General features: G+C 42.3%; 2 protein-coding genes across 4 annotated transcripts in view; one reads left to right on the top strand and one right to left on the bottom strand.

Moving 5' to 3' along the window:
• Window positions 1-16,934, bottom strand: part of rfc2 (replication factor C (activator 1) 2) — a 33,104-nt gene extending 16,170 nt beyond the window's left edge. The window contains exons 1-3 of one of the 2 annotated variants that reach the window (XM_078422049.1): window positions 16,780-16,934; window positions 15,281-15,350; window positions 1,865-1,906 (exon numbers count right to left, since the gene is read on the bottom strand). In XM_078422049.1, the coding sequence (XP_078278175.1) occupies window positions 1,865-1,906; window positions 15,281-15,350; window positions 16,780-16,886 (219 nt within the window). In that variant the 5' untranslated portion in view covers window positions 16,887-16,934. The other variant, XM_078422048.1, reaches the window with a different exon arrangement.
• A 427-nt stretch (window positions 16,935-17,361) lies between these two features.
• LOC144606253 (E3 ubiquitin-protein ligase rififylin-like) overlaps window positions 17,362-19,016 on the top strand; it is a 39,665-nt gene continuing 38,010 nt past the window's right edge. For both annotated transcript variants that reach the window (XM_078422171.1, XM_078422170.1), the window contains exon 1: window positions 17,362-17,558. In XM_078422171.1, coding sequence (XP_078278297.1) covers window positions 17,501-17,558 — 58 coding nt within the window. In that variant the 5' untranslated portion in view covers window positions 17,362-17,500. The remainder of the gene's footprint in view (window positions 17,559-19,016) is intronic.

Below are 19,016 nucleotides of genomic sequence, written 5' to 3'. Positions count from 1 at the left end.
GAAGTAAACAGTAAACATATTACTGACCAATATAAAAACTCTAATTCATAATATCCATTCAAGAAAGAAATCAGCTAAATTTGCCTGGTTCAAAAGAGATTGTGCAACCACCATCACCGCAGATTAATAACTAAGTACCAACTAGCCTGGCTGGCCACTCAGTTCAGGGGTAATTTAGCATGGGTAATAAATGTTCACCTAGCCAGCAACATCCACATCCAGTGAACAAATAAAAATTCAAACCATATGTTTTATTAGATGGAAAAAAACAATTAACAAATCAATGTAATTGGTCTCAATTGTACAGACTTGTGATGCAGAGTAAATATACCACAAAATGCCTCCTGCTGTATTAAAAATGAAGTTTCCGTCCAAAAGTAATCAGCTTTCCCCAATGCTTATTTTCTGCACAAATGTGGGTAATTCTTCTCACTGCTAACGGGCAAAGTGAGATTTCTGACATTTTTGTTTCATTGGCCAATGACAGCACACTAAAGATATTAGAGGCTTAAGATCTTTACCCAATAAAAAACAATATATCTGAAAAGTCAACAATGGTTTTCCATCAATGTTATCAATTGATTTCACAACATTGGAAATCAAACATTTGAGTTACATACAAATAAATGCTTTAGATTATCAAGAAAAGTTTATATGCTTGGGGAGAACGTTGGTTTCTTAGTTCTTAAATCGGTGACACAATCTAGTTACTAAGTCACTATCAATGGCCCCTCCAATTTGGGTAATTTGGCTACTGGTAAAATTTGCGTAACCGTTTGAAGGAAACGGACATGTTCTTAATCAATCGGAATGTGATGAATGTCAAAATGGCAGCCGTTCTTATCTATCCCATAAGAACCAGTGAAACCATTGTGTGTGAATTGCACCATATGAAATAACCATGCTCAATCAGCACTTCAGAAATCCAAAAGCAGGAACAATAAATACAAAGGTGAAGCGGGAGAAAAGGTGCTGCAAGCTTACAACAATGGATGCAATAAGCAAATTTACCACAATGTTACCACCACTGGCCACATCTTCCCATCCCCTCCCCTTTCTGCGTTCCGCAGAGACCGTTCCCTCCGTAACTCCCTGGTCCACTCGTCCCTTCCTACCCAAACCACCCCATCCCCGGGCACTTTCCCCTGCAACCGCAGGAGATGCAACACCTGTCCCTTTACCTCCCCCCTCAACTCCATCCAAGGACCCAAACAGTCTTTCCAGGTGAGACAGAGGTTCACCTGCACCTCCTCCAACCTCATCTATTGCATCCGCTGCTCTAGATGTCAACTTCTTTACATCGGCGAAACCAAACGCAGGCTCGGCGATCTTTTCGCTCGACACCTTCGCCTTAACCAACCTGATCTCCCGGTGGCTGAGCACTTCAACTCCCCCTCCCAACTCCCAGTCTGACCTTTCTGTCATGGGCCTCCTCCAGTGCCATAGTGAGGCCCACCGGAATGAACATTGACTTCCCCAACTTTAGAAAGTTCCTCTGTCCCTCTCTTCCCCTCCCCCTTCCCAGTTCTCCCACTGTCTTCCTGTCTCCACCTATATCCTTCCTTTGTCCCGCCCCCCTGACATCAGTCTGAAGAAGGGTCTCGACCCGAAACGTCACCCATTCCTTTTCTCCTGAGATGCTGCCTGACCTGCTGAGTTACTCCAGCATTTTGTGAATAAATACCACAATGTATAACGTTGATGCAGTTACTTTTCCTATCAAAGCATCACACATAATTATTCTGAATTATTAATTCAGATTAATTATGAACAAAACAGCTTTGCTTGGTCACATCACTTTTTCTGATGAACAAAATAATCGCAATCTTCAAGGAAGAAAATAAAATAGATGAGGAAAACTCACTGCAATAATGATGTTTGGTACATTTCCTTCTCTTGCGAAGACCTGTAAAAAATGATGCAATTGAATTACCTAATTAACCGCGACTAGTATTTATTAGCAATTCAACCATTAACTATTTTGCACGATCAAACACTTCCAAATATATGGTGATGGGATGTTAAACTAGCAATGCCTAGCAAGCCAAAAATTCAAAATGTCACTGCTGAGTAAAGAGACTATCATCAAACTTGGGGTCTAGTTCCAAAAAGATGTAGTCATAATCACAAATAAAAGGTTGATTTTGGACTGAGTTTGCCTCATACTGAATGCCCATGGTTGTGCTAATCTCACTCACACGAGCAAAATGCAAGCTGCAACGAGGCCAGAAACAGCAGACATCAAGGTCCTGCACTCACACTGCAGCAACCAAGTATGTATGAACAGAGACAAATAGAAAAAGAACGAAGCTGAAAAAATAATTTAAAAAACTAAAGCAAATGTATAAAATTTAAAATAAAGTGAATGCACTTTCAAATAAACATAGAAGGGGTAGGTGATTCAGCCCTTCAAGCCAGCACCGCCGTTCAATATGATCATGGCTAAAATCAGTACCCTGTTCCTGCTTTCTCCCCATATCCCTTGATTCCGTTAGCCCAAAGAGCCATATCTAACTCTCTCTAGAAGGTTCATGATAGGAGCAGAATTAGGCCATTCGGCCCATCAAGTCGCTCCACCATTCAATCATGGCTGATCTGTCTCTCCCTCCTAACCACATTCTCCTGCCCTCCCCATAACCCCTGACACCCGTACTAATCAAGAATCTATCGATCTCCGTCTTTGACTTGGCCTCCACAGCCTTCTGCGGCAAAGATTCCCACAGATTCACCACCCTCTGACTAAAGAAATTCTCCCTCATCTCCTTCCTAAAGGAACGTCCTTTAATTCTGAGGCTGTGACCTCTAGTCCTAGACTCTCCCACTAGTGGCAACATCCTCACTCATGGCTGATCTATCTTTCACTCTCAACTCCATTCTCCTGCCTTCTCCTCGTAACCGTTGACACTCATTCCAGCTGTGGCATATTTCCTACAGTAGGATGACCTAAACTGAACACAATACTCAAACGTGGCCTCATTGAAGACACAGAATTATATTTCTTCAGTACACACATAGATGATCGCCAGAAAACAGTGAGGATTAGGACAAGGCTTATTCTGAAGAAAGGTCCCGACCTGAAACGTCACCCATCCGTTTTCTCCAGAGATGGTGCCTGACCCACTGAACTACTCCAGCATTTTGTGCCTATCTTTGGTATAAACCAGCATCCAGTGAATGGCCTCCTCTGCCCTCTGTGGCAGAGAATTCCGTAGATTCACAACTCTCTGGGTAAAAGTAAAACAAACCTTTATTGAAGGTCAGCAAACTCCATATTAATAAGGCCCTGCTGGATGCGTAAGCCATGGGTGGCGCTACGCAACTAAAAAGGCAATACATGGAGCAAAGATGAAACATAAGGTAAGCTAGCTAATAATATAAAAGAGGATACTAAAAGTTTTTTCAGATTTACAAAGAGTAAAAGAGAGGCAAAAGTGGATGGGAGCCCGGTGGAAAATGATGCTGGAGAAGTAGCAATGGGGAACAAAGAAATTGCGGCAGGATCTTGAGGGCTGTGGCAAGGTTGATGGAATTTAATACAGAGAAATGCGAGGTGTTGCATTTTGGGAAGTTCAACATGGGCTGGACCTACTCAATTAATGATGGGCCCATGGAAGTGTTGTAGAACAGTGCAATCTAGGAGTGCAGGAACATAGTTCCTTGAAAGTGGCTTTGCAGGTAGATGGGAGACTCTAGAGCCAGAGGGCACAGCTTCAAAATAAAAGGACATACCTTTAGAATGGAGAAGAGGAGAAATCTCTTTAGCTAGAGGGTGGTGAATCTGTGGAATTCATTACCACAGAAAGTTGTGGAGGCCAAGACAATGTTTTTTTTAAAAAGCGGAGATTGATAGGTCCTTGATTACTAAGGGCATCAAAGTTTATGGGGAGAAGGCAAGAGAATGGGGTTGAGGGGGGAAAATAGATCAGCCGTAATCGAATCTATGGGCTAAATGGCCTAATTCTGCTCCTATATCTTATGGCCAGGAACAAAGTACACACTACCCCTCAGAATCAGATGTAATGGAAACACCACTCCATCCAACTGCAAAAAAAAGTTGGACACAGTGCTGCAATTCCACATTGCAGAGTTCGGGCATGAAAGTGCAGAATGCACCACTATTGCACCACAGCTAGCCAATGCTTCTCTACAGAACCAGAACTTACTGTCAGCAGACTTTTGCACATTCCGCTTACACAGCAAAAGCAATTAGCTGGCCTGACTTTGGGAATACAAATTTTGCATCTAAATGTTCTGACATCCCAAAACAATTATTTTTCTCACAAATTAGAATAATTAGAAATACAGAACATAATTAGAAGTAGATGATAATCAAAAGGTCGTTAAATTCAGTATTCCCAAGAGACAAGAATATATTTGTTCCCAAGAGACAAGAATATAATGCAATTCCACATATTTGCGGTCCACAAAGTAATTGGTGCTGCTGTGAAGAATTGCATAGATTGCATCACTTACTTCACTTTCAGCTTCTGCCAAAGAAACTTCAAGCTTCAACTTAATTTAACTGTCCATCCACTGCCATTAGGGTGGAACAAAATGTGTAAAAACAGCCCTTCAACTGTGACTTCAAATATTCACATTTTCCAGAGGATATTGTATCAATGCACAGGGAACAAGGCCTGGATACTAATGAAAGAAATAAATTGTTTAAAAGACACTCCAGATGCGAAGCACTCTGAACAGATTTACCAAACAAATAAAATACACTTTGTGGTCCTTACTAATCAACGTGAGAAGAGCTAACTCTGACTAGCGTTGGGGTGCTCAGCTATGATGGTGCCCACTCAAATGGTGCTTGCCTCTTTCTATGTCAGAGAATATAATGTTTGTCATTTTCTATTTCTATGTCGGAGAACTGCTGGCACATACTACAACTAAAGCAATGATCAGCACGAAATGAAACTTCTCTTTTCTCATTTGTAACAATCATCACTGACATTCATTATCTTTGCTAATTTTCCCATGTCTGAGCATGCCACCTTCTCAGTGAGCAGAGTTTAAAATATCCTCAATCATTCTTTATTACATTCTTTTATTACATTTGTTTTACAACCATTCTTTATTACATCCTACCCATCATCAACTTTCTGAAGCACAGGTACAGGAACTGGGATAAAAAAAACAAAGGCCAAACAGGAAGTAGTTCAAACGCGATTTTGTGAAAAGATGGTGTTGAAGCTCTGGCAATTGAAATCTCAATCAATGCGTCTGAGTGCTTATGTACAGTGATACTTGTACTGAACTGTATACAAAAATGAATTTCACTGTATCTCGACACATATGACAATCAAGTACCATTGAACCAATATTTAATTACAGAATTAACATGTCTCCAGGCTTTGCATTGTACAAGCCCATAATGACAAATTGCTCTTCAACAATTGAATGGGATGACTCTAGTTTTTTTAAAAAATCATCCTGCACTCTATCTGCTTGACCATTTGGGAAATGTCATTAAGTTAAGCCAGTTTTAACTGGAAAAAAAGAAAAATGTCAGTATGGTTCTTTGATACCTCCTTCATTCCTACTTTGATGGTTGATCAAAATTAGTTCATTCCATCTCTCCCATTGCCACTCAGTCCATTGTTCATTCTCCAATAATCCCTCGTCGTATTCAGATAGTGCTTGTAGATGTTTTCAGAACATCAGTGAAGCTCAAACTTCTAGCCCCATAGTGGAAGCTTCACCTGTGCAACAAACATAATATTTTGGCATGCTGTTTGGCACAGATATTGTGGACCGAAGAGCCTGTTTGTTCTATGTTCTATATAAAGAAATAGAGCTCGAGCACATATTGTCGACATAGTTCCAAGAGGATCCAAGTCCTTTTGGCTCTTTACAGAAGGAAGCTTGTGGGAGATATCAAAACATCTCCAGAGACATTCCAACACTGACAATAAGGTTGCCTCAGCCACACAGAAAAAAAGTTCTTGTTGTTTACAATACAGACGACCTCCTGGGGAGGATTGTGTTCCGAGAAAATGGTTGATATAATGATTTTTCTTAATACGAAAGCACATCATCTGCAGATATGTCAAGAAATTAGTTTCAAAAACATTGATTTTGTGTTTACTGTATTTACTTTTTCATTCAAATAAGTGCTGAGAGAGCAAAGTCCGTGTTCCCATTCCCCCCAGCGTATTTCCCTTACCCAAATAGCTGTAACGAGGAAATGGCCTGTAAAATAATTCAAAACCTTGCTTGTCATATTTCCCAAATACACACCAAGACATTTCTTAAATGTGGCATGTTTCAGCTTCGATCATATAATGAGGTAAGCCTAGATTAATTTACCCTGTAAACCATCATCCATTTAAATTTACTAATTTCCTATTGTTTGACCTCACAACACTCTCCAGCTACCTCAGTTAAGCCTGCTCCTTCTCTCTTCCAGCTTTTTTCCCCCCACCACCATCAGTCTAAAGAAGAATATCCGACCCAAAACGTCACCAGAGATGCTGACTGACCTACCGAGTTACTCCAGCACTTTGCGTCTAATATTTTTCTTGACCTCCTTTGTTAACTAGATGATTCAACTTTCTCCTAGGATCCTTCTCATTAGATATAAAGGATCATAAATTCCTTGCTATTGTACTACTCCATATCTGTTTATAAAGTGTGGGATGTCATATACTTGTTTAGGGTTCTCTCAGCCTGTTTCACCATATTCCCCCAGATCTGTGACTACACCCTTTAGACATGTACCCTTTGGTTTATATTCTGACCTTGTTCCACTTACAAAAAATATTAGAACATTTTTACCATTAAATGTCATCTGCTATTTATCCAAGTATCAATCTCCACTTTAAAAATACCCAATGTCCAAGTATTATTGATTATTAGTTTACTGATAATGGAATATTTATTGGTATGTTATTGCATTAGTGGGCCTGTAAAGTAGCAAGCAAGCATTTGATATTTCCGTTGTCGATACATGCGACAAGTCAACACTTGACTTTTGATATCTCTTCATTATTTCTTATTATCCTCCATATAATTTGATACATCACCTATTTACACTAATGACAAAGTCCAAGTCATTAGTACACAATAAAGAAAAGCAATGTTTTTTGTAACGTTCCCTGGGGAACTCTACTGGAAAAAGGGGAGTTTCTTACAGTGGAAAAACAATTCTTACTATCATACTGTTTACTATTACTTAGCCAATCCAATCCATGACAACCACTGTCATTCTGCAGACCTCAATCTTGATAACAAGCTTGTTATAGTCAAACAGCACGGAAACAGTACCTTCAGTCCAACTCATCCATGTGATCATGATGCAATTTCTAAGCAATTTCCATTTGCCAGTGTTTGATCCATATCCCTCTGCGGACATTGTGGGCCGAAGGGCCGGTGTTACACTGTTCTATGTTCTAAGCCTTTCCGATCCATGTAGATATCTAAATGTTCCTTCAATGTTGTTTTAGTACCTTCAACAATCACTTCCTCAAGATGCTTGAGGAATCGAAGGGCCGAATGGCCTACTCCTGCACCTATTGTTTATTGTCTATAATTCTGCATTAGGATAGAGAGTGACACGGTTAATTCAGAGACTAGGGTCCTGAACTTGAATAAAGGAGACTTTGAAGCCATAAGACAGGAATTGGCTAGGATAGACTGGCAAATTATACTTAAAGGGTTGGCAGTGGAGATGCAATGGCAAAGATTTAAAGACTGCATGGATGAACTCCAAAAATTGTTCATCCCTGTCTGGCGAAAAAATAAAACCAGGAAGGCGGCTCAATCGTGGCTGACGAGGGAAGTCAAGGATAGTGTTAAATCCAAGGAAGAGGCATATAAATTGGCCAGAAGAAGCGGCAAACAAGATGACTGAAAGAAATTTAGAACTCAATAGAGGAGGAAAAGGGGTTAATTAAGAGGAGGAAAAAAGAGCTTGAAAGAAAGCTTGCGGGGAATATAAAAACTGACAGTAAAAGTTTCTTCAGGTTTGTAAAAAGGAAAAGATTAGTGAAGACGAATGTAGATCCCTTAGTCAGAGACAGGTGAATTTATAATGGGATACAAGGAAATGGCAGAACAGTTAAACGAGCACTTTGGTTCTGTCTTCACTGAGGAAGACACAAACAATCTCCCGGAAATACTAGGGGACCGAGGATCTAGTGGGAGGGAGGAACCGAAGGGAATCCACATTAGTCAGAAAATGGTGTAAGGTAAACTGTTGGGACTGAAGGCAGATAAATCCCCAGGGCCTAATGGTCTGCATCCCAGAGTACTCAAGGAGGTGGCCCTAGAAATCGTGGGTGCATTGGTGATCACTTTCCAATGTTCTCTCGACTCTGGATCGGTTCCTGTGGACTGGAGGGTAGCCAATGTAACTTTACTTTTTAAGAAAAGACGGAGAGAGAAAACGGGGAATTATAGACCAGTTAGCTGTACATCGGTAGCGGGGGGAAGATGCTGGAGTCGATTCTTAAAGATGTTATAGCAGCGCATTTGGAAAGCAGTGGACCGGATCGGTCACAGTCAGCATGGATTTATGAAAAGGAAATCATGCTTGACTAATCTTTTGGAATTTTTTTGAAGATGTAACAAGTAGAATGGATAAGGGAGAGCCAGTGGTTATGGTGTATTTGGACTTATAAAAAGCCTTTGACAAGGTCCCACACAAGAGATTAGTGAGCAAAATTAGAGCACGTGGTATTGGGAGTAGGGTATTGACATGGATAGAGAACTGGTTGGCAGACAGGAAGCAAAGCAATTAACGGGTCTTTTTCAGAATGGCAGGCAGTGACTAGTGGGGTGCCGCAAGGCTCGGTGCTGGGACCCCAGTTGTTTACAATATATATTAACGATTTAAACGAGGGAATTAAATGTAACATCTCTAAGTTTGCGGATGAGCAGTGTGAGCTGCGAGGAGGATGCTATGAGTCTGCAGGGTGACTTGGATAGGTTGGGTGAGTGGGCAGAAGCATGGAAGATGCAGTATAATGTGGATAAATGTGAGGTTATCCACTTTGGTAGCAAGAACCGGAAGGCAGATTATTATCTGAATGGTGTCAGATTAGGAGAAGGGGGGGTGCAACAAGACCTGGGTGTGCTTGTACTGAAAGTAAGCATGCAGGTACAGCAGGCAATGAAGAAAGCTAATGGCGTGTTGGCCTTCATTGCGAGAGGATATGGGTTTAGGAGCAAGGAGGTCCTACTGCAGTTGTATAGGGCCCTGGTGAGACCACACCTGGAGTATTGGGTTCAACTTTGGTCTCCTAATTTGAGGAAAGACATTAGTTGAGGCAGTGCAGTGTGGGTTCACCAGGTTAATTCGAGGGATGGCGGGACTGGCATATGATGAAAGAATGGGTTGACTGGGTTTGTATTAGCTGGTATTTAGAAGGATGAGAGGGGATCTTATAGAAACATATAAAATTCTTAGAGGATTGGACAGGGTAGATGCAGGAAAATTGTTCCCGATGTTGGGGGAGTCCAGAACCAGGGGTCACAGTTTAAGAATAAGGGGCAGGCCATTTAGGACCGAGATGAGGAAAATCTTTTTCACCCAGAGAGTTGTGAATCTGTGGAATTCTCTGCTACTGAAGGCACTGGAAGCCAATTCACTGGATGTTTTTAAGAGAGAGTTAGATTTAGCTCTTAGGGCCAAGAGAATTAAGGGATATGGGGAAAAAGCCAGAACGTGGTACGGATTTTGGATGATCAGCCATGATCATATTGAATGGCGGTGCTGGCTTGAATGGCCTACTCCTGCACCTATTTTCTATGTTTCTATGCTCATTCCATTTACTCAATTTTCCACACCCTGTAGGGGAAAGGTTGCTTCCCAAATGTTTATGAAAGGTTCTATTACATTTTTCCCCTCTCACTTTAGACTCTTGCTCTCTGGTTCTTGATTCCCCAACCTTGGGAAAAAGAAAGTGTGCATTCACCTTCTCATGATTTTATACACCTTTACAAGATCATCCCTCGATCCCCAACACACCAAGGAATAAAGACCCAGCCTCCCAATCTCACCTTATAATTCAGCCCCTTAAGTACTGGCATCACCCTCGTATAGCTTCTCTGCACTCTTTCCACCTTAACTTCAACTTTCCTAAAACAGGGTAACCAAATCTGAACATTATACTCCAAGTGCACTCTCACCAACATCTTGTTCAACTGCAATATAACATCCCAACTTCTATAATCAATGCTCTTGCTGATGGAGGCAAGCATGCCAAAAGCTTTCTTCACCATCTTGTCCACATGTGACGCCACTTTCAAGAAACTATGTGTTTGTACTCCAAGACCCTCTGGCCAACAACACACCCTAGGCCCTTACACAGTTAACTGTGAAAGTTCTACCCTGGTTCGACTTTCCAAATTGCAACACCTTGCATTATCTGATTGCATCTCCTTGGCCCATGTATCTATATGATCAAGATTCCTCTGTAATTCTTTATAGCTTTCTGCACTGTCTATACCACCTATTTTAGTGACTTCTGCAAACTTATTAACCTTACCTTGCACATTCTCATAGTCGTTGATAAAGTTGATAACCATGGGCCTAGCACGACCCACGTCACACCACTAAACAGACTCCAGTCCAAAAATCAACCTTCCTCCATCACCCTGCACTCCCTATCATGAAGCCATGATGTATACAACTAGCAAGTTCTCCCTGGATTAAATTAGCTGGCTCTATTTGGATCCAATTAGCTAGCTCTCCCTGGATCCCATGTGATCTAACCCAAGATAAAACTACCATGCTTAACCTTATCATAAGCCTAGCTGGTCCATTTAGACTACTTCCGTCACCCTGCCATCATCAACTTTCTTGCTTACTTCTTCTTCAAAAAAAAAACCCTCAATCAAATTAATGAGTCACAGTCTGTCACACACAAAATTGTGCTGACTATCCCAAATCAACCCCTATCTTTCCAAATGCATATATCTTTGGTCTTTCAGGGTCCCTAGTTATTTGTTTTCCCTTATTATATGTATAAAGTCCCTTTGTGTCCTCCTTAATCTTTTAAGTCAATGCTATCTCATGCCCCCTTTTGCTTAGGTATACCTCTGCATCCCCAAAACTCCTCCAGCCATTCATTTCTTCCCAGCAGCTTGTACCTGGCCCATGCCACCTTTTTTAACCCCGTCCTAATTGTCATCCAGAGTTCCCTATTTATGCCAATGTAAATTCCCTCCTTTCCATACTGCCTTCAATGATAGCTTTAAGATAAAGAGCCAAGATTGTATACAGTACTCCAGGCATGGCCTCGTTAACACACTGAACAATTGTGACAATGCTTCCCTCTTTCTAAACACTAACCTGCAAGCAATAAAGGCAACATGCAATTTGTTTTCTTAAGTATTTGCTGCAAATGCATGCAATCTTTTTTGTGCTTCATGCAAAACAAAACATCTAGATCCCTCTGTATGCCAACCATTCGCCGTTTCTCTCCAGTCAGATAATAGCTGCCTTTCAATTTGTCAAACTGAAGTGCATGACAGACTTCCCCATTTTAAGCTTCATTTGCCAAGTTTTCGTTCGCTCAGCCAATTTATTTATATCCTGTTGCAGACTCTAAATATCCTCATCACATGCCCCCCATCCTATTTTTCAATCATCGGAAAACTTGAGTACCTTATATTCTGTATAAAAGTTTGTAAATATTCAGCGCCTATTAGTTTAGTTTAGAGATGCAGCATGAAAACAGTCCCTTCGGCCCACCGAGTCTACGTCGACGAACCATCACCCGTACACTAGTTCTATCCTACACACTCGGGACAATTTTAGAGCCAATTAACTTACAAACCTGCACGTCTTTGGAAATGTGGGAGGAAAATGGAGCACCTGGAGAAAACCCACATGGTCACAGGGAGAACGTACCGACTCCCTACAGACAGCACTCGGAGTGAGGTTCGAACCTGGGTCTCTGGCGTTGCAAGGTAGCAACTCTACCGCTACGCCACTGTGCCGTTCTACAACTAATTTTTGGAGTTTCTCCGTAGATGTTTCTTTCCAGCCTGAAAAATTACCCATTTATTCTCTCTCTTTTTCTTCTATGTCCTCTAAAATTTTAATCCATGTTAGGAATTCCCCCAATACTTTATAATGATCTACTGCACTTGGCACATTCTCAAATGCCTTTTGGAAATCCCAAATACGTGACGTTTGTAGGTTCCTCTCTACCCTTGAACTCCAACAAATTTATGAAATGATTTCCCTTTCAAACCATGTTCATGTGGTTTGACTGCATTAAGCTTTTCTGAAAGCTATTTCTACCTTGATTAGATTCCAGCATCCTCCAAACATAAGTTAAGCTAAGTAACTTGTTTCTCACTTGGTACATGTTTTTTTAATTTAATATTGCCTTGACCTCTTTCTCATGTCCCTTTTTGATTGAGATAAATATCTGCCGACTTTTATAAAATAATTTCTTGAAAAGCTGACAATACTTTTCTGCATCTCCACGATCAATTCTTCCTTCATACCTTTGTAAATGTTCTTATTTAACTTGAGGATTCAAGTCTTATATCAGGACTGTTCACTCTGAAATTATATCTGGAATGTTGTGATCACAACACATATCTGGAATGTTGTGATCCTTATTCTCAAGATCTCCTTCTCATTCGGGGGCACAGTGGAGCAATTGGTAAAACTGCGGCCTCACAGCGCCAGAGTCCTAGGTACAACCCTAACCTCGAGTGCTGTCTGTACGGACTTTCCACGTTCTCCCTGTTACCATGCGTGTTTCCTCCGGTGCTCCAGTTTCCTCTGACACCCAAAGACATGCCCCTGTAGATTTCCCCCGGTGGGGAGTGGATGTGAAAGTAGAGTAACAGAGAACAAATGAGAACAGATGATCGATGGACAACGTGGATTCAATAGCCAATTGCCCGTTTCCAACCTGTATCTTTCAACCAAAATTTAAAACAGTCTGTTCGGGGAGGGGGTCTGTAACCCATCGCTACAAGAAATAATCCCTGGCTCCCTGATGCATTCCACAGCCCCCTTGTTTGGTTAGTCCAATCAATGTGCAGGTTAAAAATCACTCAATAATAATTGTTTCCTTATTCCATGCCTTCAATATTTCCCATTTATGCTTTAATATATCATTTGGCAATGCCTTGAGGGGCCTGTGGACGGAGGAACTGAAGGAAGTTCACATTAGGCAGGAAATGGTGTTGGGTAGGCTGATGGGACTGAAGGCCGATAAATCCCCAGGGCCTCATGGTCTGCATCCCAGGGTATCTAAGCAAGTGGCTCTAGAAATCATGCACGCATTGGTGATCACTTTCCAATGTTCTATAGATTCAGGATCTATTCATGTGGATTGGAGGGAAGCTAATGTTATCCCACTTTTTAAGAAAGGAGAGAGAAAACAGGGAATTTTAGACCAGTTAGCCTGACATCGGTGGTGGGAAAGATGCTGGAGTCAATTATAAAAGATGAAATAGCGGAACATTTGGATAGCAGTAACAGGATTGGTCCGAGTCAGCATGGATTTACGAAGGGGAAATTATGTTTGACTAACCTTCTGGATTTTTTTGAGGATGTAACTAGGAAAATGGACAGGGGAGAGCCAGTGGATGTAGTGTACCTGGACTTTCAAAAAGGTTCCACATAGGAGATTAGTGGGCAAAATTAGAGCATATGGTATTGGGGGTCGGGTACTGACATGCATAGAAAATTGGTTGGCAGACAGGAAATAAAGAGTGGGGATTAACAGGTCCCATTCAGAATGGCAGGCAGTGACTAGTGGGGTACCACAAGACTCGGTGCTGGGACCGCAGCTATTTACAATATACATTAATGACTTAGATGAAGGGATTAAAAGTAACATTGGCAAATATGCAAATGACACAAAGCTGGGTGGCAGTGAGAACTGTGAGGAGGATGCTATGAGGATACAGGGTGACTTGGACAGGTTGTGTGAGTGGGCAGATGCATGGCAGATGCAGTTTAATGTGGATAAATGTGAGGTTATCCACTTTGGTGGCAAGAACAGGAAGGCAGATTATTATCTGAATGGTGCCAAGTTAGGAAAAGGGGACAATTGCAAGACCCAGATTGGGGAAGTACAACGAGATCTGGGTGTCCTTGTTTATCAGTCGTTGAAAGTAAGCATGCACGTACAGCAGGCAGTGAAGAAAGCTAATGGCATGTTTGCCTTCATAATAAGAGGAGTTGAGTATAGGAGCAAAGAGGTCCTTCTGTTGTTGTACAGGATCCTAATGAGACCACACCTGGAGTACAGTGTGCGGTTTTGGTCTCCAAATTTGAAGGACATTCTTGTTATTGAGGGAGTGCAGCGTAGGTTCACATGATTAATTCCCGGGATGGCGGGACTGTCGTATGTTGAAAGAATGGAGCAACTGGGCTTGTATAAGCTGGAATTTAGAAGGATGAGAGGGGATCTTATTGAAACATATAAGATCATTAAGGGATTGGACACACTAGAGGCAGGAAATATGTTCCCGATGTTGGGGGAGTCCAGAACAAGGGGCCACAGTTTAAGAATAAAGGGTAGGCCATTTAGAACAGACACGAGGAAAAACTTTTTCACTCAGTTGTGAATCTGTGGAATTCTCTGCCTCAGAAGGCACTGGAGGCCAATTCTCTGGATGCTTTCAAGAGAGAGTTAGATAGAGCTCTTAAAGATAGCAGAGTCAAGCGATTGGGGAGAAGACAGGAACGGGTTACTAATTGTAGATGATCAACCATGATCACACTGAATGGCGGTGCTGGCTCGAAGGGCTGAATGGCATACTCCTGCACCTTTTGTCTATTGTCTAATTTGATTTCATTCAATTTTTACTATTCTGGTTAATTTGCTACTTCGTGCCACCACTCATTCACTTCTCATTAAACATCCCAACATTTGAATCCAACCCTCTCTAATTGTCCATAACCCTAACCATGCATTTTCCAGGTCTCTGGTACCAGCATAGTTCAGAGAAATCCCGCAGAACAACAGCTCTCTTTCCAAATTTTGTGGTGCCAGCGTCCCATGAACAAGAAGCTATTTTTCCATGCCAATCTTCCACCACGCACTTGCTTCTCCATTCCGATTTACCCTCAACTGATTTGTACCTGGCTCAAGTAATAACCTGGATATCATCACCTTTGTGATTCTGCTTTTCAATTTTGCCTTAACGTTCTCATAATTTCATAGTAAAACCTCCTTCCGAGTTTTACCGTGTGCTATTGACATCTAGGTCCACACCCTCCAACCGACATCCTTGCCAGCCGAGAAAAGATCTTTGTGTTTGCAGACAAAGCTGCAGAAAAATGCTAGAAAATTACCTCCAGTCGACTGACTGTTTCTTCATTCCCGACAACTTCATTCAGTTTCAAAGGTCTGTACTTCTCAACCCTGTTTAGCAACAAAAAAAAATCATTGTACTTTAGAATCCAAGTTTTGGCACCCTGATAAGTTTGTATTTCATCAACTTGCCTTAAAATGTTTAAATGAAAAGATTTTCAGAGCAAGGGAGAAATACATGTTGATTTAACAAAAGGACTTGACAATGTTTGAAATGTTATTATAGGAATCTGTAAAGTAAAATGCAGCACATGTGCCAAAAGTTTAAAACAGTATACTATAGAAAAGGTTGCAGCTGAGGAAATTTTATGTCATAACCTAACCTCTAGTTTTTTAAAGTATTAATTTAACTGTTTTAGAAAAGTCTTTAATGTCACATTCCACTAAGCTTGGATTTGCCAGCATTACCTTCATCTGAACGCCAGTAAAATGTTGTCTCTCACCCACACTGCTGACACTGTAACATGCAAAGCTGCCATGAATTAGGAGCAGGACTAGACTATTTGGGCCTCTTCAGCCTGCTGTGCCATTCAGTAAGATTATCTCCACCCATCGTTCGATCATACCCCCTCACCTGTATCCCCTAATAACAGCCAGGCTGCGGCCCATTCCCTGTCTCTTTTCCAGCTTTCTCCCCCCCCCCCCCCACTCCATCAGTCTAAAGAAGGATCCCAAAAAGAATCCACAGATGCCTGACTTGCCCAGTACCTCCAGCATTGTATAAGAAAATAACTGCAGATGCTGGTACAAATCGATTTATTCACAAAATGCTGGAGTAACTCAGCAGGTCAGGCAGCATCTCGGGAGAGAAGGAATGGGTGACGTTTCGGGTCGAGACCCTTCTTCAGACAAGGGTCTCGACCCGAAACGTCACCCATTCCTTCTCTCCCGAGATGCTGCCTGACCTCCAGCATTGTCTTTTGCTCAAGGTTTCAGCATCTGCAGTCTCTTGTATCTCCATCCCATTTTCTACCTTCAATAAACCTGCCATTCAAAACTCTACTTCATTAGAAATTGTACTAAGTCTCCTGTGTTCAGAACCTTAGGTGTAGTCCATCCAGGAGGCCTGATTTGTGGCAGAACCTGCAGATCCCACACTGGCCTGATCTCGTCAGGATGCCCAAAAACGACAGATAGGGGAAAAAAGACACAAAGTGCTGGAGTAACTCAGCGGGTCTGGCAGCATCTCTGGAAAGCATGGGTAAATGGCCTTTGGATCAGGACTCTTCTTGAGACATATGAGTCAAACGCATATCCATGATCCAAGTGGGCAAGTGATACTAGGTGAACATCTTGGTCGGTATGGACGAGTTGGGCCGAAGAGCCTGTTTCCCTGCTGTATGAGTCCACGACAATAATAATCTGCTCCTTCTCATGCTGCTACCCTGTGGGATCTTGTTGTTCAAATGGCGGTTGCTCGACTCCCGTTACAACGGTAGCCCACGATCCTGAGATCGTGCCGAGGGACGCCGTCGCTCACCAGGGTAGCTCGTAAGTGGTCGTAGCTGGTGCGCTCGGCCCCGCGGCGCTGCCGCTCGGCCCCTCGGACTCTGCCGGCTCCGGGTCCGCGCCGCCCGCCGTCTCCATGTCGACAGTTCCCGCGCAACGCGCCCTACGTCAGCACGCTGGGTGGGCGCCGTCGCGACGTCACTGACAACCGTCAGTGCCAACAGATGGGGGGGGGGAGTGTGCGCGTAACACGATAGCATTCAACTGACGTTAAACTATTCAAAACATATCAACCTGTGTGCGATCAGTCGGAAATGCCGCGTGTTCTCACCTAACGTCGGAATGCGCCGTTTCACCGGATTATTCCTCCGTTCAGGGGGCGCGGTTTGCGCCGATGGTTTTTGCCAACGACGCATCAACACTGCGCCAAGAGCATCCCCCGCGTTCAGTGTGTCGGAGATGGTCCTCCAGCGCCAGGGGGAGGGGCTCCCAGCCCGGCCCGACGCGCGCACGCACGCACGGCGTTGATCGTCGCGGGCGGGCGGGCGCGCGCGCGCACGGTGTCGGTTGGAAGCCGAGGCGGAAGGTTGCGCGGGTCACTGGGTGCGGGCTCGTCACTTTCCCCTCCACCCCCTCCCATTGTTTTGGTGCTGCTTTTCTGTTCTGTGTGTTCTCTTCGCCATCCGCTAGCCCACCCCCCCCCCCCTTCCCATTTACAACCATCGCATGTCCAAAGTAGTACGGAGCTGCTGATGAAACGATGTAAGGAAAAGTTTTGGAAAAGGAACACGGGCGAGTCGCGTAACGTAGGTAAGGAAGTTGCTGACACCGGTGTGTATGGTGGGAATGGTGTACGTTACCACACAAGGAAGTTAACCTGCGCTGGGTCTGCCTCAAACATACTTCTCTATATTTACCAAATGCCAGCCAGACTTTTAAAACATATCTCAACTTAATCCGCCGATGCCTTCTTACTACAACTTGAATTATTTGTTAACCTGTTGTACGTTTTGTTTAAATAAAAATATATGATTGGTGTTACTCTTCAAGTACAGAATAATGGTATTCAGTGATACTTGTTTTCTTGTATCTAGTGAACCGGAGCTGGAAGTTTGTAGGAGAATATGATTGTTACTAAAGGGCTGAAGGGTAGTTGCTACCAGTATAGTTAAAGGTGTACAGCTAAAGGACAAATACCCTTCAGGATTTTGGGAACAATCATATAGTTTTAGCTATGGTTGGCAGTGAATACTAATTGACCATGGGTGTTTTACAAAACTGCAAATGTGAGAGTTTTCATTTTGTCTGGTTTAGTTACACTGTGAAGGCTGAGGAAAGTAGTCTATTACGCAAGCTGACAGAATATATTGAATGCTAATGGATTTTAGCAACAGGTTTTACCTTCTGCATGTGTGTGGTTGTGTTTAAAATTTGTAACAAAAAGTAGGCTTAGTGAAAATATTGTACAATGTTTCTGATGTAAGAGTTCTTGCTCATTGATTTGACCAGTTTTCATTTTGATGTTTTGTCACGTTTATTTCAACCAACAGTTGTTACAATGGGTGGTTTGTTTTTGCAGTTCAATGTCTATAAATACAATGGCATCACCAGGGGAATGTAACAATGAAATGGCCTGTTACATAAACAGGATTTTGTGAATCTTGTATTTGCCTTATCAACCTTCAGTCTATGGGTAGATAAATTGATTTACCCCCAAGATAAGGCCAAAAAACAAATTAAATTGCTTCATTCTAAAAATCTTATATTTATTTCATTTTCATTATATAAAAAAAACATTGCACTGATCGTTCTAACTGGTCACATCAAAATGTACTATTCTTGTGCTCTCTTTTAAACTGACACCCAAGTAAGGTTGGTTTCTTCCTCTTTGCCTTACCTGGCAAATTGGAATTGATTGGAATGAGTGTTTCATTGTCCTTCTTGTTCATAAAGAATCGCAAAGATTTTGCCCGTAAACAAGGGACTATGGAATTGCCTGTTTCATATCTGCTTTGAAATAAATTAATGGCAAATAGTTCTATACTCTAGATCTGAATGTTTTTTTTTCCCAAAATACCCGTGTTAATTTCAGGTGCATGGATAGGGCCGGTTTGGCGGGATATGGGCCAAACGCAGGCAAATGGGACTAGTGTAGCTAGGACATGTTGGCTGGTGTGTGCAAGTTGGGCCAAAGGGCCTGTTTCCACACTGTATGATCCTTGAATGTTGTGATCTTTTGTTAGTGCTTTGTTTACAACTGGTGAAGGT

Source organism: Rhinoraja longicauda, chromosome 26 (assembly GCF_053455715.1).
Source record: "Rhinoraja longicauda isolate Sanriku21f chromosome 26, sRhiLon1.1, whole genome shotgun sequence".
In the NCBI taxonomy this organism is placed as follows: Eukaryota; Metazoa; Chordata; class Chondrichthyes; order Rajiformes; family Arhynchobatidae; genus Rhinoraja; species Rhinoraja longicauda.
The sequence above is the reverse complement of the archived record's forward strand: the minus strand, read 5'-3'. Positions and strand labels throughout refer to the sequence as shown.